This window comes from Diabrotica virgifera, chromosome 4 (genome assembly GCF_917563875.1).
Source record: "Diabrotica virgifera virgifera chromosome 4, PGI_DIABVI_V3a".
NCBI lineage: Eukaryota > Metazoa > Arthropoda > Insecta > Coleoptera > Chrysomelidae > Diabrotica > Diabrotica virgifera.
The window spans coordinates 204,366,835-204,388,180 of record NC_065446.1 but is presented as its reverse complement, the minus strand read 5'-3'; the positions used below and the strand labels follow the sequence as shown (position 1 = coordinate 204,388,180).

At 31.9% G+C, this 21,346-nt stretch overlaps 1 protein-coding gene across 1 annotated transcript in view; it reads left to right on the top strand.

Annotated features, from left to right (window-relative positions):
• The window catches only part of LOC114345942 (ATP-binding cassette subfamily C member 4-like), a 116,395-nt gene extending 101,854 nt beyond the window's left edge, over positions 1-14,541 (top strand). Inside the window, exons 12-13 of the mRNA XM_050649859.1 lie at positions 910-1,072; positions 14,165-14,541. Of these exons, the coding sequence (XP_050505816.1) occupies positions 910-1,072; positions 14,165-14,481 (480 nt within the window). The 3' untranslated portion in view covers positions 14,482-14,541. The remainder of the gene's footprint in view (positions 1-909; positions 1,073-14,164) is intronic.
• The last annotated feature ends 6,805 nt before the right edge of the window (positions 14,542-21,346 follow it).

Genomic DNA, 21,346 nt, shown 5'->3' with positions numbered 1-21,346 from the left:
GATTAAATAATATTGATATATAGTGTATTTGACAAATAATTGATTTAAGACGTGAACTTAATAAAAATTTATTTATTGTGTATTATTTGTGGAAGATCCCAGCAAAGAATACATCAGGATAATATATTCAATGATCCAAGTATTTTGTTGTTAAAGATGTTCAAAATTTTAAGCGTTCCATAGTAACAATATATTATTAAAAAATCACTTTAACACTTTTCTTCTTTTCTCGATTGAGTATTAGATTTTGTTGTACATATAAATTATTACAATCACTGAATAGATAGTTGGTGAAAAAATTATCACATTTATTAACTGAATTAATAATTTGCAATTATACAATAAATAACAGTTATCCACAGAACATTCAAAAGCCATCTCTTTAAGTTAATGATGACATTTTCAAGTAGAATGACATTCTAGTACTGTTTACATATCCATACCAGTGTGAATTTTGCTACAAGTAATTTGCCGTGTAAAGACAGAAAAAGTAGGGATAGCCGTAAAATATTTGCGAATTATGTACCCATGGACTTAATTGTGGCTTATTTCCCAATGAAATAGTAAATCAAGTATACCTAATATTTAACTTTGACATGCCACAAAGAAAAAATTTCAGCACCATTTATATTTAAACTATGTGGCTCTTTTATAATTATTTTTCAAATACTTTTTTAAAGTAGGTACGTTATTGTTTACTAATTTTGCTTATTATGAAGTATCCTTTTGCAAGAACTTTGAAGAACTAGTTCAAGTTTTAAAAGTAAACATTTTCGAAGTTTATTTAACGATCTTATAAAATCACCAAAAACTAACACAGTGCACATGATACCGAAAGAATAAAACACTTGGCTTCTATAAAAAAAAGTAATATTTGAGCAATTTTAACTCCATAGTATATTATTTCAGATTCTATGGAAAGCATTGAATGATGTAGAACTTAAAATAGCTGTGGATGAACTGCCAAATGGACTAGAAAGCAAAATAGCAGAGGGTGGCAGAAACTTTAGTTTAGGACAAAGACAACTAATATGTTTAGCAAGAGCTGTCATTAGGAATAAGAAAATTTTAGGTAAACTATTTCACTGTGTAATAATAGGTTATACCAAATATTCTTCATTCTTTAGCGCTAAAATCTTCTGTAAATTTTGGCCTGTTCAAAAATCAAATGTGTTCATGGAAAAATCTTCATGATCTATTTTTGATGGGTTGTTTCGTGGTCATATTGGCTGTGTTGCTCTCATTGTCCATTCAGTGCAAGTGGCCTAGCAAACGGATTTTATGAAATGAAGCTTTACGGTTTATAATGTAGTCCGTTCTTTAACGGTAAAATGTCGCAAAACCTCTAAATTTTAAAGAACCGCTTAGATTGACATGAAATTTGGCACACACATAGCTAACATGTCAACGAAAAAAAGTGATATTGTGCCGATATGTGCTTTTGCCCTGTCGGTGGTTTTCACCCCCTCTTGGGGGAGAAAAAATATTCGTTCAAAGTAAGTCAGGAAATGGATAAACTGGCTAATTTTAAGTAACTTTTGTTCTTTAGAGTTTTTTCACTAAGTCAATACCTTTCGAGTTATTTGGCAGTGAATATGTTCATTTTTTCAACAAAATAACCACGCTTTTAGACGGTTTTTTTAAAAATAACTCAAATAGTAAGTATTTTTTTGAAAAACCATTCTTGGCAAAAATATAGCCTGTAAAAAATTTAAAAAACTGGTGTATATATCACGTCTCTATACCTAGTAGAAGCAGAGTTATAGATAATGAAAAATAGGTTCATATTTATCAAATTCCAAATGGAATAGTTTAACGTGAAATAACCAAAAATGAAGCACATTTCAGGAAAAACTCATTACAACTTATTTAAAGTGTTAAAAAGCTTCATTTTTGTTTTATAAAAAAAATTTCTAGCATCAAAAGTAAACAAGTTACGCTCAAAATAAAGTTAATCCCTTTTTGTTTTGGTAAAAAAATCGAGAAAATCACCCCCTAATTAGTATCTTAAATGAACTTAATCGTTACGACTTCACAAGTTTCTTGACTCGTGTATGTATTGTTTATATGATCTGTAAGTTTCATCGGTTCAAAGTCCTTATTAATTAAAAGGCTGTAGTTAAAAGGGGTTGAACGAGTCACTGATCACGAATGTATCCAAATTTAGAAACACCAAATCTTAATAAATTTTTGTCTAACAGAAAAACAAAAAATACATGATATTCAGAAAATCAATGCTGACTTTTTTTGTTTTTCGGGATTTTTGGCATCTCTAAAAATTTTTAAGTTAGGTATTTCGAAAAAAAAGCATATTTTTCAAAATTAAAATTTTTAAAAATATTACTTTGAAACCAAATTTTTTCAAAAATAAGCACTTTGAATCAATGAAACTTACAGATCATATAAACACAACATAAGTAAAATAATTTGTGGAGCGGTAACGATTAATTTCATTTAAGTTACTAATTAGGGGGTGGTCTTCCCGATTTTTTTTTGCCAAAACAAAAGGGACCAACTTTATTTTGGGCGTAACTTGCTTAAATTTAATGCTAGAAACTTTTTGTAAAAACAGGAATAAAGCTTTTTTAAACACTTTAAAAAAGTTATATGGGGTTTTCCCCAAAAAGTGCTTAATTTTTTGGATATTTCACGTCGAAATATTCTATTTAAAATTTGGTGAATATGAATCTATTTTTCATTGGCTATAACTCTGGTTCTACGAGATCCAGAGACCTAACGCGTACACCATGTTTTTACTTTTTTATAGGCTATATTTTTACTAACAACGTTTTCTTCGAAAAAATACTTACTTTTTGAGTTATTTGCGAAAAACTGTCTAAAAATGTGGTTATTTTGTTGAAAAATGAACATATTCACTCGCAAATAACTCGAAAAGTGTTGACTTGGCGAAAAAGCTTTATAGAAGTTACTTAAAATTAGTCAGTTTACCCATTTCCGTACTTATTTTGGACATTTATTTTTCCACATCCACGAGGGGGTGAAAGTCACCCCCAGAGCAAAAGCACACATCGGCACAATATCACTTTTTTCTTTGACATGTAAGCTAAACGTATGCCAAATTTCATGTCCATCCAAGCAGTTCTTTAAAATTTAGAGCAAAAACCGTGAAAGAATGTCCTAATGATTCTGTAGATGGAACTGAGTTCTCGTATTAAGTTAAGGATGTATAATTATGTTTTATGAGACATGATCAAAAAGCAGAGTCATGTGTGCAAACAGGAAATTGCTAGTTTATAAATCATTCACCTATCATTTACCAATGATTTTACAAACTAGCAATTCTAGATAAATAGCTGGACTATGTTCTATTATATTATTTATTCTTACCTTCAAAGAAACCATATGGAGAAACAAATATCTGACCACGGAAAGCGAAATAAAAGTATACAAGACAACAGTAAGACCTATCCTAATATATGCAGCGGAGACAAGGACCGATACAAGAAAGACGAAACAACAAATCGAAAATATCGAAAAGAAATTATTAAGATCAATAGCGGGCATATCATTAAGAGACAGACGAAGCAACAGGAGTATACGAGAACGATGCAAAAATTCAAAATATTAACAGGTGGAAAAAAAACCAGAAATAAAAACTGGAACGAACATGTAAACCGAATGAAACCAGATGTACTAGCGAACATCTGTAAAAATAAGTCGTATAGCAGAAGACCCGTTGGAAGGCCGCCGAAAAGGTGGAAAGGCAATGTACAGTAAACAACAACTGAAACAGAATAAGAGACAGACAAACAAAAGTAATCCTAGTCGCACGAAGAAGAAGAAGAAAACCTTCAGTACTGGTCGAGGTAGTCTCAGGGAGCTTCTTCTGCGGAGGTTCGAGGACTCCTGGGCCAGTTGTGGATGTTTGATCAGGCCAGGCTCTACATAGTGGGGCCATCCAAAAGTCTTACAGCCCAACAGCTTCTTCTAGATCGTAGAAGATGCTCCCTGGTGATCAGTATGCCCACCGGTCACTGTACACTCCAACGGCACCTTCATCTGTTTGGACTGGCGGATGGCTCACGGTGCCGTCTATGTAATGAGGAGGAGGAAACCTCCTCACATGTCCTCTGGGAGTACCTGGCACTAGCCCATCGGAGGTGGCAGATCCTGGGATCGGCATCAATGCAGCCTAGCCAGGTGAGGGAGTTGCCTTTTAGGAGATTTGTAGCTTTTAGTGAGGCCATAAAGTTTCTAGGGGGTCCGCATGGGAGCCCGGTGCAGCCTTGACCCCAGAAATGCCGAAGACCACGTTCTTATGGACCTAGTCTGTAAGATAGGGGTGATACAGTGGACCCGTCACAGGAGGTCTAAGTGTCTGAAGAGTTCACAAGTGGGCCCTGTCCGGATGTACCATAACCATAACCATAACCATAACCATGTTCTATTATTTGTCTCAATATGTGTTTATGATCGATTTAAATCGATAGATTTGGACGAAATCCGTACTGGTAATTATAATAATAATAATAAAGGCCTTTATTCATTCTATAATATTATTCACATAATGAATATTAGTTTAAAAAAAAGCTCCAGGCGAGTTTCAGTTCAGGAGATGTATAATGCGGGGCAGAATACATGTCCTGTCTGTTCAGCTAACCTGGGAATTATTAATATATGGCTTATAGACAATTGGTTATGTATTATAGAAAGGAATCACAACGTTAACTGGGTTTTATTGTTTAATACAGTCAATGGACCTCTAGATATGAAAAAACCGCGGAGTGCTACCATTTAAAGGGGTGCGTTTTTAAGAACTGGGTGAATTAGTCCGTAGGCACATGGCGAACTAGGTTGAGTTCTATGCACTTTTGGTACAAACACGTCTACATGAAAATTGTTCCAGGTTAAATTTACTATTGAAATATTCCATTTCAAAGTGCAACATATTGTGTTTTGCAAAAATATATTCAAAAGAAAAGCAAGAAAACAACACGAAAGATAGTAATTTTGTATTTGCCCCATAACATTTTCCCATGGGGATATATGTATAGGCATTGCTTCACAGAAAAAAACTTCCGTCCTTCCTCTTTATAATGGTGTTCAGTAGAAGTCTCTATAATTTACAGTTTCCAAAATATGGTTTTTCAAACTTCGCTAATCACAGCGATTTTGACCCATTTTCCTTGTTATTCGCAAACATTGTTCTGTAACTTTTTTCTACCCATATTTAGGTATATGCAATGGTACATTTAGTAGGAATAAAAGTCCTTTAAAATGGTCTATTGTAGAAGGCTGGATGATTATTTTTTCGCTGTGTCTAGGTACACGCTAACGTGTACGCAAATAAAAAAGTTAGGTGCACGCTTAAACGTCATCAAGTCAGTGAGGTCATTATTTAGCGTGTACTGTGACTGGGTTTTTTGGTACACGCTAATTTGAACCACGTGTATGCTGTGGTAAATATTATAAGTATCTGTAAGTATCGCGAGTGTCAGAGTGTGGTTAGAATTTGTCTAATCGCGTTATGTTTACAGTTTAATATTGATTTGTAAAGAGTTTCCTTATTTTTACTTGTTTAGTGTTTTTTTTTTAATTAACTAGGGAGTGTACAATTATTAAGTTCTTTTAATGAGTTTAACAATATTCTAAAACAGTATGAAAAAGATAAGAGACAAAAATTCGTGATTAAGGGTAGCAGAAGTAATAAGATAAAATATACGGGGGCGATTGATCAGTGTGATAATGCTCAGTAGATCCGCTATAGTAATAGATAGCAATAAAAGTTAGTAATAAAAATTTTAGCAAACTTTGAGCTTCATATTACAAAATTACTAAAATTAGTTAGAATGTTACAGGGCGTTCGATAATGTAGTGGCAGACCAAACTTGTGTTTTTTAAATGGAACACCCTATAATTTATTTTATGTTCGAACTCTTCCATATCAAAAAATATAAAGGTTTATTATGTTATACAGGGTATTTACAAAGTTATAACCAATTTTCTATGAAAATCGTAACAAGTTCAACTCCCTGTATACTGTATAAATAAACATAAACCCCACAGCAAAAATAAACACCAATATAAACTGGTATAATTAACTTACGTGTAAAAATTATTTTAGCAGTATTTTGTATATATCATGTTAACTAATATTTATTTTGCTAACCTGAATATATACTTTTATTAGTCCAGAAGGCACTGCGCATCCGCTAGGAAAAATATTCTAAATCGGATTTTTTGCACAATCTTACTCAAAAAGGACCCCTATTAACAGATTTGCATGTTGCCAGCACCAAAAGTTGGTCAACAATTTTTTAAACGTTTTTTTTTTTTGTTTTTTTCCTAAAATTATTTTTTTTGCATGGAACAAAGTTTTTTTAGGTTTGTTGGATCACTCCAGTGACTTTTCTCTAAGATAGTTTTTGACATATAAGCGATTAAAAATTGAAAAATTGCGAAATCGACCATTTTTAACCCTCAAAAACTATGTGAAAAACTCAAAATTTGAATGTTGCCAAGGCAGGCAGATATTCTTTAAACATCGATTGATGAAATCCCGAAAAGTTTTTTGCAATATAATATCAAAAACCCCTTTGTTTTTTAATTGCCAATCAAGCGTGCGCGACACTATTTTCCACCGTTGCATGTGTATGTAGTATGGTGCAAATGAAAGGAATAAATTCGTTATTTCCTAAACCGGCGACTTTAAAAAAAAATCCCGAAACAAGTCGATTTTTATTTTTAAGTTATGATATTGTGACATATATGGTATACTAGTGACGTCATCCATCTGGGCGTGATGACGTAATCGATGATTTTTTTAAATGAGTATAGGGGTCGTGTGCCAGCTCATTTGAAAGGTTCTTCAATTCTCTATTCAGTAATATAACATTTACATAATTATTTATACACGGTGTCCAATAATTTAATTTTTTTTTCAATTTGACAAATGATTTAATTGAATAAAAATTTTTTGGACACCTTGTATAAATAATTATGAACATGTTTATATTACTGAATAGAGAATTGAAGAACCTTTCAAATGAGCCAGCACACGACCCGTATTCTCATTTAAAAAAATCATCGATTACGTCATCACGCCCAGATGGATGACGTCACTAGTATACTATATATGCAACAATATCATAACTTAAAAATAAAAATCGACCTGTTTTGGGATTTTTCCTTAAAGTCACCGGTTTACGAAATAACGAATGTATTCCTTTCATTGCACCATACTGTATATACACATGCAACGGTGGAAAATAGTGTCGCACACGCTTGATTGGCAATTAAAAAACAAAGGGGTTTTTGATATTGCATTGCAAAAAACTCTTCGGGATTTCATCAATCGATGTTTAAAGAATATCTACCTGCCTTGGCAACATTCAAATTTTGAGTTTTTCACATAGTTTTTGAGGGTTAAAAATGGCCGATTTCGCAATTTTTCAATTTTTAATCGCTTATGTCAAAAACTATCAACTTTAGAGAAAAGTCACTAAAGACCTTTTCTGTTTGGAATAATCCAAAAAACCTAAAAAAAACTTTGTTCCATGCAAAAAAATAATTTTAGGAAAAAAACAAAAAAAAAACGTTTAAGAAATAATTGTTGACCAACTTTTGGTCCTGGCAACATGCAAATTTGTTAAAAGGCATCCTTTTTGAGTAAGATTGTGCAAAAAATCCGAATTAGAATATTTTTCCTAGCGGATGCGCAGTGGCTTTCTGGACTATATATACATATTGTTTTATTACAATTAAGTTTTAAACATCTGAATAGTTTTGCTTCCCTTCCCCTTCCCTTAATAAAAATATTTTCTATCAAACAAACAACAAACACAAACATAGCAAAATAGCGTGTACCAAAATATAAAGTCACTGTGCACGCTAAATAATGACGTCACTGGCTTGATGAAGTTTAATTCGCGTGTACCTAACTTTTTTATTTGCGTACACGTTAGCGTGTACCTAGACACAGCGTTATTTTTTAGCAAAATATAGTTTTTGAAAATTGTATACTTTTAATGATTTTTGATATATTTTTCGATTAATTTTAAATTTCTCATTAAAACTTTTTTTATTGTATATTTAGGTATATACAGTGTGTAATAAAAGAGAAAGCTTATTTTCTTAACTTTAAAATGGTGTGTTGTAAGAAATTCTAGGACTATTTTTTAACAAGATATGCATTCTCAAAATGTGACATAAACACATGTCACAAATCCCAGTAAGCTGGAAGCATATGCGAACTTTTTTTATTATTAACTTTATAAAAAAAATATTCTTTATAAAATGCTCTGCATAATCTAAAACCTGAGATGCAATCATGAGATATAAAATTTTATCAATAGTGTACGAGGTATGTTAAAAAATATGAATTTCGCTCAAGAGTGAAATACCTTTATATTTCACAATATCGAATAGTGTTATTAAGAAAAGTTATTTGGAATTAAAAATTATGTTATAATATGCAACTATATTTTTCTAATAAAAAAAAATAAAAATTTTTAAAATTTTTCTGAAATTACGGATACTCTTGAATACCCTACGGATATCTTGTTTAAAAATAGTCCTTTTGCAATACAATTTTTTGCAATACACCATTTTAAAGTAATAGGTCTGGATCCCGCGTATGAAAAAAAAGTTGATTAATAGCAAGCTGAAAATTTGTTAATAGCTTAAGGGTGTCTAGTCGAATAAACTTTGATATGTGTGAACACTGGAACAGGGGTAGTTTTAATTGTGGAACAGGTTAAAAATTTGGAACGGTCACAGCACGAAAACGGCACATTTATTTTGTCCGACAGAACAGACTTAAACTCTTCGAACAGAGATTAAACTCTCATGCAAAAATCAGACTGCTATTTATCACCAAATGGACGTTTTAATGAGTGGAACATGTAGAATATGTCAAATGACAGGAATTATGACAGATAATAAATAGCAGTCTGATTTTTTCATGAGAGTTTAACCTCTGTTCGGAGAGTTTAATTCTGTTCTGTCGGACAAAATAAATGTGCCGTTTTCGTGCTGTGACCGTTCCAAATTTTTAACCTGTTCCACACTTAAAACTACCCCTGTTTCAGTGTTCCCATATTTCAAAGTTTATTCGACTAGACACCCTTAAGCTATTAACACATTTTCAGCTTGCTATTAATCAACTTTTTTTTCATACGCGGGATCCAGACCTATAAAGAAAATAAGCTTTTTTATTGCACAATGTATATACTTAAATGTACAAGAAAAAAATTCATAATAAGAAATTTAAACAATAACCATAAAAAATATCAAAAATCATCAAAAGTATAAAATCTTGAAAAAGCATAACTTGCTTAAAAATAGTCGCACAACCTTATACAATAGACCATTTTAAAGGTAATTAACTTCTATTTCTACTAGAAATTCTCCATTAAATATACCTAGAAATGCGTAGAAAAAAGTTACAGAACAATGTTTGCGAAATAATGGGGAAAATTGCCCTAAAAATACTGTGAGCGGGGAAGTTTGAAAAATCCTATTTCGGAAAATATAAGTCCTAGTGACTTCTACTGAACGATATTTTAAGGAGAAAGGATTGAAGTTATTTTAAGCTGAAGCAATACCTATACCTCTATACCTATATCCCCGAGGAAAAAAGTTATGGGGCAAAAAACAAAATTGCTTTTTTGGTGTTTTTTTCTTGCTTTTCTTTTGAATATATTTTTGTAAAAAAATATTTTTTTACTCTAAAATGTGATATTTTGATAGAAAATTTAACCTGGAACAATTTTCCTGTAGACGTGTTTCTACCAAAAGTGCATATAACTCACCCTAATTCACCCTGAGCCTAGGGACTAATTCGCCCCTTTCTCTAAAACGCACCTATTTAAATGGTAGCACTCAGCGGTTTTTTCAAATATAGAGGTCCATTGACCATGTGAGACAATAAAATCCCATTAACGTTGTAGTTCCTTTTAGCTCTCTTATTTTGAACATAATCAATAGCCTATTACCAGTAATATCTTCCACATAAGAGCATTGTCATAAAGGACGAAGAAAAACACTTTTTCCTGCTAATTTGTACTGTGCATGTTTTTTAGTGGTTAGGTTCTTTTTGCATAATTATTCTGTATGTTTATTGATTACTATTATTGATGTTATTATTCTGTGGTTACTTTCCAGACTGAATCTATTTATTATCGATACATTTGTTACTACATACATATATTATACAGTGATAAGTGCGCTAATAACCGGCAAAATAGCGCAAAAGATGGAAAATATATTAAATTGTGAGATAAAAAGAAATAAAACTAGCAGAGGTGTTAAAATTAGCGATAGTAACATATACATTGACATTCTATTGATTGTTTCCCATCTTTAGACGTATCAGAGGAGTGTATGTGTGTGTTTACATGTATGACCTTGGTTTGAACCAATTGGCCAGCTCAAATTTTTTCTATTATCTTTCTCATAGACACAATTTCCTAATTTTAACTGATATACATTATATTTTAATAATTACATATATTACATACATTACAAAAAAATACATTCTAATATTAAACACTATTATTAAATACTTATACTAAACCACTAATTGATATTAGAATATTTATTTTTCAGCGCTAATACCTAAACCCGATTTAACCTCTCGGAGGTTTAGGCCTTCTTTGTGATTTGTTTTTGATTTTTTTTATTTTTTTTAATGTTTTTTTAATATTTATTTTTTTTATTATTTTTATTCTGTTTTTATTGTTTTTGTTTTATACATTTTTTTTTATTTTTTTATATATTTTTTAAATATCAATTTTCATATTTAAGTGGTTATAAACAATTTTATACAAATTTATATTTCGTGTACATAAAATGGAACTTAAATTGGTGGGGAGAGTAACTCCTACCGCTTGTAGATTCTTATATAACTGTTGATTCAGCATCTGGAAGTTTTGCGCAATCGAAAATCACATGCTCTAATGTACCCAACTCCCCGCAAGTGCAGTTTTGAGAAGTGGCCAACCCTAGTTTATTTTTGTGGACTGGATATAGACCATGTTTGTTCCTTGCTCTATTTAAGGTTTTAATGAAGTGCCGATTTGTAATATCATTGAACCACGGTTTTCTATAAATTTCTGGTTGGATATCATGAAATCTTATACCTTTAAGAGAGATATCATGTTCCAGTTGCCATTGCTCCATTTGTTTTTTCTTAAACCATTGTCGTAGATCAGTGACTGGCATTAATAGTTCTTCTATCGTTTTCCCTGTTATAGTAGCATCCTTGGCAAGTCTATACACTATTTCAGTTCCGTTAATTCCATAATGAGCCTTAATCCAAACCAAAGAAATTTGTTTACCTGTATTCGTAAGTAACTGGATTGTTTATAAAATTTTTATAATTACTATTGATGAAGTGCTTGATAATTTAGTTTGTACTATTGTGTCTACCGAACTTTTGCTATCTGTTAATATAATATACTTATTCTTGTGATGGATATTAATATACCTCAAAGCTTGAAGAACTGCGATGAGCTCAGCAGTATAAGTAGACATTTAATTTGAAAGTTTATATTTTTTGGATAGATTTTCATTTGAATGGTAAAAGGCTCACCCAATAGACTCGGCGAATTTGGATCCATCTGTATAAATACAATCTGACTCCGGCCATCTTTTCAGAATTGTTTGCTTAACAATTAACATGTGGTTCAATATTAAGATAATAATAAGGAATTTGTAGTTCTATCAGGTTATAATCACAATTATAAAAGGGAAGGATGTGATTTCTGTAAACCACGCTATTAAATTGGATTAGTAGCTGATAACTGCTTATTACTTTGGGATGAATTTTACGTCGCCAGAAGGGACTATCTATTTTTGAATTGAGGTTTTGTATTTTCTCAGATCTTTTCTGTGCTAAGAGTTTCGAATAAAAACATCACACAAAAATTGCCGTCTAAGATGCAAAGGAGGCTCTGATGCTTCGATTTCTAAAATATGTGTTGGTGTGCTTTGTATACATCCAAGACAGAGTCGTAAACAATTATTTTTTATTTTTTCCAATATCTCCAATCAGAGGAATATGTCAACTAAAACTGTCACATTGAAAGTGGCATTTTTTCTCAAACTCGTCCTATACGTCTAAAGGTGGGAAACAATCAATATAATGTCAATTTTTAAGTTACTCTCGCTAAATTTAACACCACCTCAACTAGGTTCATCCCTTTTTATCTCACAACTTAATATCGTCGCCTAAATACTATAACTTGATAAAAAAAAATTGGAATAAATCCTTTGTAAAAGGTATAAAATTTATTAAAATCCCTAAAGGGCTACATCAGAACAAAACGTTTTCGATTTTATTACAAAATCATCATCAGTGTAAGACAGTCTGGATGCTAGCTGAGCCACCAAAGAAATATGGGGGTAACTCAGTGGCCATAAAGTCATCGAAATGTAAACAACTCAATTTTTTCCATCCCACATGTTGGGAATTTAAATACCTTACCTTAGGGCATTATTCCTGTTGCCATTTGCCCATCACAAGGCATTTTAAGTAAATATGCATCTGTAAAGCATAAATTTTATATTTGAAGGGTTATTACCCCCATATTTCTTTGGTGGCTCAGCTAGCATCCAGACTGTCTTACACTGATGATGATTTTGTAATAAAATCGAAAACGTTTTGTTCTGATGTAGCCCTTTAGGGATATTAATAAATTTTATACCTTTTACAAAGGATTTATTCCAATTTTTGTGATTGATGGTATACAGCCAACTACAGGAAAACTTTTCTTTCCTTGTGGATTTTATAACTTGATAACTGGAAATTAGTAGTTCTGAGATAAACGGGTTTAAACATTTTAAAGATGTTTTTGCTGCTACCATGATGTTGGTAAACACGGAATTCACTCTGCAATCTAAAATACTGTTCCTTAACTTTTTGGGTACTGATCTATTTAGGAATACAATGCAAAGTTTTCTAATATGGAAAATAATACGAAACGTAAAGTTATCAACTTTTAGCACTACCATAATGTTAACATTTGGTAATGTCGCGTGTCGTGCCAAGTTGCATCTAAATGAACTTTTTAACAAAACTAATATTATAAGCATTATTTTGGTGAAAATTAGCCCTCCGCCATGGAGGTTGCCAGGTCTGCTAACAATTCTCGAATTTTTGCATTAACATGAACCAAATCAACAGATAGCAATTACGTGGTGTGATAGGCTCAATGGTTTCAGAAAACCACGGGCTACAACTAGATAACTAGATAGAGTTAGCTAGTTGTAGCGTGCAGTGTGTGTCGCATTCACGATTATTTCGATTAAACAATAACTTGATAACTCATCTTGTCAAGTTTTAGAAGTGAATATTAGGGGCATTTGAGTTTTATCAACTTTTGTCAATCATAAATAAATACTTAACCCGTTTGGAGCGAGTTATCAAGTTTTTACAAAATAGGAGGCAAATAAAGTACATCTTGTAAACTAGTTATCTTAAAAACGTCAATTTTGGAATTATCAAGTTATAGTACCAAGGCGACGATATGTTTTCCATCTTTTTCGTTATTTTTCCGGTTATTAGTGCGTTCATCACTGTATATGTGGTTGGCTAATATGTGATCAATTTAGTTTTTGTTGTCCCGTCTAAGTTTATCCAGTGTTACCTAATATTATCTGGTTTACTAAAAAATGTGTTCATTCAGAATAGGTTTTGCTCCTGTATGTAGGTTAGTAAGTGTTCTCCTCTTGCATTTGTAATTCCTATATCATATTCTTGATAACAAGAAAAAATAATCACGCTTACATGACAGCTGAATTTGTTTTTGATTCAGAGCATACCACTGGCTGTTCTGAAGATATAAAGAGATCGAAATGTGCATAAACAGATGGGGTGGTCTCTGAAACGGAATTAAAAATTTGAACTTCCTTTATTTACCTTCATTTTTACTCACAACTTGAGTACTAGGAATCAAAATACGTTTGATATTGACCTAGATAAATTGATGTGTTGTTGAATGCATATCGTATATTCCACATGTTTATTCATGTATCGCCCTTTTTCCTTGAAAATTATAGAAGGATGGGATACAGGTGAAAATCACAATGTGTTTCCGACTTAAAAAATATTTTAGATTTTTAAATTTTTTTAAGTTTCTCTTTGCTTTTGATAAAAAAAAATATTATTTTTTAATTTACTCTAACTCTATCAATTCTTTAGTTTTAGATGAAGCTACAGCTAACGTTGATCCGATGACTGACGAAATAATTCAAACCACAATTAGGGAAAAGTTTGCTAATTGTACTGTCCTAACTATAGCTCATAGATTACATACTATTATGGATTCGGATAAAATATTAGTAATGGATGGGGGGAAAGTAGTAGAATTTGATCATCCCTATTTACTTCTGTTAAAAAGGGGACACTTTCATCGTTTAGTTTCTGAGACGGGAAGTTCTGTTGCCACAAATCTAACGGCAATTGCCGAAGAAAACTTTTCTAGAAGAAATTCTGAGGAAAATGAAAAAGTTGTATAATTTTTTTTTCATAGTACACGCATAGTTGTTATAATTTATAAAAGACTATAAAATTAAAGTTAGGAATGTTACATGGCATTTTAATTAATTTTGTTTAACTTTTATGTATGTTTTTCGCCGTGACCAGACATCTCGTAACGCGACAATTCGTAACCGCACAAGTGGTAACGGACAACTCGTAACGGCGATAGTTCGTAATAACGACACTTTGTAACTGCGACAGTTCGTAACTATACAATTTGGTAACGGAAAATTCGTAACGTCAAAATTGAATTATTCTGTTTATTTTTGTTAACGTGGAAACTAACTGTTATTACAGTTATAATTGAAGTTATGTTTATCAATTTAACAAATCAGTACCGGGATAAACATGTTTAACATATTTTATATTTCGTGTTTCACAATATATTAAAAGTTTTTAAAGACAGACAAATATTTAAATGCATACAAACTTTTAACAATATTTTTAAAAGTTTATCTATCTTATTGTTCCTTAAATTTGCATGCACCTAGAAAAATGAATAATGAAGTAATAATTCCTAAAATCATTAAGCCGACAACCATGTTTAGACATTCCCAACTTTTTTTTGTAAAGGAAACCAAAACATTTTGTAAAGGTAAGATTATAATTACCCGTAATAAACCTTATGAAAGGTTATAGCTGTGGGGTATTCAATCAATGGTTCTAGTTCATAAGAGGGATGGGATGGCTTTTAATACTTTAATAGTACTTGGTTTAATTACTTTTATTATATTCTGGAACACGGAATATGAAATGTTTTAAAATGTTTATCCTGATAGTGGATAAACATAATTTCATTTATACACACACCCAAACTTATATGGAATCATCTGATATTGCTTATTATTTCGTGCGGATTTAAAAAAAAAAACGAACACACGAAGTCAAGAAATATTTTTGTTTTAAAGCAGCTTAGTCATAAATACAAAACAATTAAATAAAACAATAAAGTATTTAAACAACAAATTGAAACTAGTTGTTTTAAAGTCAATAGCAACAAAAATTTCAATGTAAAACTAATAATGGTTAAATTGTTTTTATTTGTTTTTTGTTTTTTGGTAGTCAGTGTTATCACCTCTAGTCCTTATGCAAGCTTCAGTTTGTGGGGCACGCTCCTAATAAAATTATCAACATGTTGTTGTGATAGGTTGCTCCATCCTTCAAGAGCAGCTTGTACTAGCCGTGCGGTGTTTTGTGGATTTTTCCAGCGAGCTCTAATTTTTCTTTTAAGCATATCCCACAAATACTCAATAGAGTTAAGCTCGAGTGGTCAAGCAGGCCACTCCAAACAAGGGATACCTTCTGCTTCAATGAGATCTCTAGTCACTCTAATGGTATGTGGAGGTCCATTATCATGCATAAAAATTAAATTTTCTCCTGTTGCACCTCTCCAGAGCCTAACTACAGGTTACCAACATACCTGTGAGCAGGTAACGTTGATTGGATGAAAATGAAAAGAGTTTTTTTACTGATCACAATTATTCCTTTCTAGAACATTACACTTCCCCTTTTATATTTGTGAACAGATCTGACAGTTATCGCTCTTGCTTGTCTTCCTCGACCTCTAAGTACACGATTTCGTGGGTAATCTGATTTTACACAAATCCTGACTTTTTCTGAAAATAGCACATTTTGTCAATTGCCAATGTTCCAGTTTTGGTGGTGAAGACACCAATTTAGACGATCAATCTTGTGCTGCCTGGATAACTCGGGAACCCATAACTGTCTCTTGCTGTATACTTCTTGGCACGAACTCTTCTTCTTATCGTTTCAACTGAAACAGTTACACCTGTAGCTTCCAAAAGCTGCCTTTGAAGCTGCTGGTGAGAAATGATTGGGTGTCTTCCAGTTCATTGGACAATTAAACGATCGTGGCGAGCCGTTATTTCTTTTTGGCGAATTTTCCTTCTTTATTTTTGAGCTTTCCTATTTCCTGTTACCTATATAGGTTTTAGACAGAACGACCTGTGTTACGCCTAGCTCTGCAGCTATGTCCCTCTGACAATATTGCTTGTTCCACAAGACCAATAGTCTTTCCCTGTTGTAGGTTCTATAACCCCACATGAGGCATATTTTCGTTTGTGGACGCAAAAGTTAGTTTATTTATTTTCGTTCCATTTGCAACTCAAGCAAATAACATATACCGTACCGAGATGTACTATCTGATTGTCTTGTCGATTTGTTTATTTTTAATAAAAACCTTTATTCTTCGCCATAATAACAAGTTTTTTTAAATAAATAAATATTGTTTTGAAATACATGGTGATTCCATATAAGTTTGGGTGTGTGTAACTGAAATAACAGTTAGTTTCCACGTTACCAAAAATAAATAGAATAATTCAATTTGGACGTTACGAATTGTCCGTTACGAATTTGTGTAGTTACGAACTGTCACCGTTACGAAGTGTCGCCGTTACGAACTGTCGCTGTTACGAATTGTCCGTTACCATTTGTCAGGTTACGAACTGTCGCGTTACGAGATGTCATGGAACCGTTTTACGCATAGTAAATGATCATGTAAGTTTTTGATTGAAGTTTTTTTTAAAATAAAATAAATAAGAAATATAAACAAGCAATTATTAGACGTATTAAGAGAGAATGTTATTTGAGAAGGCTTTGAATTTGACTTAAATATTGGACATATAATAATAATTTGGATATGTAATAACAAGAACTATCTTAAAAGAGTTACCAGATAAACGAATAGCTATGAAAACAAAAATTTTCAAAGCCTCACAATACTTAAAATTATACCAATACAATGGAAAATTGCTGATATAATAATGATCCATTAACCTGGTCAACTACCTCATGAACATATAGACCTGGATCCCGCGTAAGAAAAAAAAGTTGATTAATAGCAAGCTGAAAATTTGTTAATAGCTTAACGGTGTCTAGTCGGACAAATATTAATGCACGGGAACACTGAAACAGGGGAAGTTTTAACGGTGGAGCATGATAAACGTGTCGTCCTGACAAGTTTATGATGGTGAAAAATAGCAAGTTGTTTTTAAGTTTATTCAATAGCCAACGTTATATAATATATGAAAAAATGTTTGTCCGACAAAAAGGTTGGGCATTTTAACTAGTCCGACACGTAGAACATGTCACATCACAGGAACTATGTTGGTGATGAATAGCAGTCTGATTTTTGCATGAGAGTTTAATGAAAGGTTAAAAAAGCAATTGGAAGTTCTGTCGGACAAAATGAATGGGAAATTTTCCTAGTCGGACATTCTAAACATGTAAGATATAGACAAAAATGTTAATGATAAATAGCAAGCTAATTTTGATTTGTTTATGTACAAATTATATTTTGTAACGCAAAAAGTTATATGTCGGACAAAAAGTTTGGGCAAATCGAAGGAAATAAATAAAAAACATTTTTTCAGAATGACTTAGTCACATATTGATAAAGGTATTTTAGTTGTATATTATTATTTATATTCACATATTTGCATGTGCATATATATAGGGTGAGGCAGATAACTGGCCTATTAGAAATATCTCGAGAACTAAAGGCAACAGAATCAGGAAAATTGGAATAAAGGGGTTTTGAAGGATGATCTATTAAACAAAAATATTTTCATCTCTTTGCAACTTCCGGTTATACCGGAAGTTGCTTATAACTTTGTTTTTTTAAATGGGACACCCTGTATATTTTTACATTTTTACATTACTTCGATGTCTTCTTTCTTAAAATATGAGGTTTTGTAATATTATACTGGGTATTTTAAAAGATAATTACGTTTTTTTATTAATTTCGTAGCAAAATTAACACCCTGTAGAATTGTAGTAGTTTGACATCTAAAACTCTACTTACGTTCAAATGATTTTTAATACACTCTACTATTATTGAGAATCATTAGTCTAGCTAATTTTTTAATTTTAGTATACAGGGTTGGTCGAAACTCAGAATGAGTATTTTTTTGAGTTTTCTTAAATGGAATACCCTATATTTTAGTATTGTAATGAAATGATATTTTATGGTACTTTTTTATTTCTTAAGCATTCCCTATACCTAACTGCTATAATTTGTGAGTTATTGGTGATTCAAGCTAAACATTAATTTCACCAAAAAATACGTAAGATTTTATTAGGTTGGCCGTGAAAATACTCAATCCCATATAATTTTTCAAAAATATATATCTACATATTAATCCAGACTGGTCCTTAAAATTACCAATAATGGTTTATCTATCAAAATACCTACGTAGTTAAGATTGTTGGTGCGATTAACAATTAAGCACAAATTAAAGCAGTTAGGTATAGGGACTGCTTAAGAAATAAAAAAGTACCATAAAATATCAAAACATTACAATAGTAAAATACAGTGTGTTCCATTTAAGAAAACTCAGAAAATACTCATTCCGAGTTTCGACCAACCCTGTATACTAAAATTAAAAATTTAGCTATACTAATGATTCTTAACAATAGTAGAGTATATTAAAAATCATTTGAACGTAAGTAGAATTTTAGATGTCAAACTACTACAATTCTACAGGGTGTTAATTTTGCTACGATAATAATAAATAAACGTAATTATCTTTTAAAATACCCTGTAAAATATTACAAAACCTCTTCTTCTTCTTCTTCTTAGCCTTCTATCGTCCACGTTTGGACATAGGCCTCTCCCAACTCCTTCCATCGGTCTCTATCCTGAGCAACATATTTCCAATTCGTTCCGGCTACTCTTTTAATATCATCAACCCATCTCATCTGTGGTCTTCCTCTCGGTCGTTTACTTTGGTAAGGTCTCCAATGTTGTATCGTGGCATTCCAACGTTGGTCTTTTTATCTAACAGTGTGGCCTGCAAAGCTCCATTTAAGTTTGGCAACTTTTGTTGTTATGTCCTCGACTTTTGTTTTTGATCTTACCCAGTCGCTGATTCAGTCGCAGTCGCGATTACAAAACCTCATACTTTAATAAATAAGACATCGAATAAAATCCAAAAATGTAAAAATATACAGGGTGTCCCATTTAAAAAAACGAAGTTATAAGCAACTTCCGGTATAACCGGAAGTTGCAGAGAGATGAAAATATTTTCATTTAAGAGATCATCCTTCAAAACCCCTTTATTCCAATTTTCATGATTCTGTTGCCTTTAGTTCTCGAGATATTTCTAATAGGCCCTTTATTTGCCTCACCCTGTATACATGCACACTCCAAAAATAGTGAGGTAAGTATCAATGCATGTATATATTGCAAAACAATTATTTTTTTGGGTGGAGTTTGTTCTAGATATTCTCAAAATGACAATAAAAAATGTCAAAGAACATGTGAAAGCAATCTCTTAGGTTGTTCTGAAGCTATTTTCTTCTGGCATTTTTATAATCAAGTATATTCAAATGGGAAATAAGCCACAATTTTACCTAAAAATGATTTTATTAACGTTTCGACGCCCAAGTCTTAATCTCTTAGGGTTTTCTAATTAGGCGCATCAGAAAGTACGGGAAATTTCCTACAAAAAACGTATACATTTTTTCCATACTCAAATCTTAACCCTGTAAACGACATTGAAAAATAAGAAGAGTCTAAAACTTCGGTGCGTATAAGAATAGACGTAAATATGACACATTATGCTTAGAAGTATGTATTAGAAGGCTGCATTTGCCAGTGTGACACTTTGTGCTATACAAAGTAGTATTTGAAAGTACATGATCTCCGAGTTTCTGTTGGCCACGTGTGTTGGAAATTAAAATTTATATTAACTATGGAGTGTTTTTGTGTCTATTTTTGAGTGTCAACAGTTTAAATTTTAAGTCGCCAAATCAAAAGTGAAACCATTCAACGGAACATTTTTGAGTAATTTTCGAACATTTTACAAAGTTAGTAAAATAATTGGTCATCAATTCAATGAGGTTCAGTTGCCAGATAATTGTGAAAGTTCTATTGAATATCATTCTTCTTGCTTTGCTTGATTGAAAAAGGGTACCTAAATAAATTATTACTAAAATTGTATAGCGTAATTTTTCTCAACTTTCTACAAATGAAATAATAATGTAATTAATATGTCACATGGCAAGAAATAATTTGCTGCCAAAATAAATCGATTGGTTTAAACTTGAAGTTACGATTTCAATTTATTATGAATTATTGTCAAAAGTGACAGTTTTTCTTAAATGGAAATGTATTCATAGACATAAGGGTAGACAGGGAATACAGTGCAAAAATTGGATAGGTGGTCTATCTATCTCTTTTAACCAAGCGATCCCTCGCATGTGGCAGATAAAGATAGCTAGACCACTCAATTCATTATATAATTTGCCTGATCTACTATAAATGTATTACAGTGAGGTATCTAAATGATGTTGACATAAATCGAAAGATATCGATTGTAATTTATTGCAGGTACTTTTGACACAGAATAATCACCCCTTATTGAAATTTCAAAAATTATTTTTTTAAATTGTCCGACTACAAAATCTACCCCTTATTTTTTTCCGACAACAATCATTCTTGGAAAGGAATAATTTATTTAATTAAATTTCGTCTTTTTCGGAAAGCTATTTATCACCAGCATTTTTGTCTATATCTTACCTGTTTAGAATGTCCGACTACGAAAACTTCCCATTAATTTTGTCGGACAGAACTTCCAATTGCTTTTTTAACCTTTCATTAAACTCTCATGCAAAAATCAGACTGCTATTCATCACCAACATAATTCCTGTGATGTGACATGTTCTCCGTGTCGGACTCGTTCAAATGCCCAACATTTTTGTCGGACAAACATTTTCACATATATTACATAACGTTGGCATCTGGAATAAACTTAAAAACAACTTGCTATTTTTCACAATCATAAACTTGTCAGGACGACACGTTTATCATGCTCCACAGTT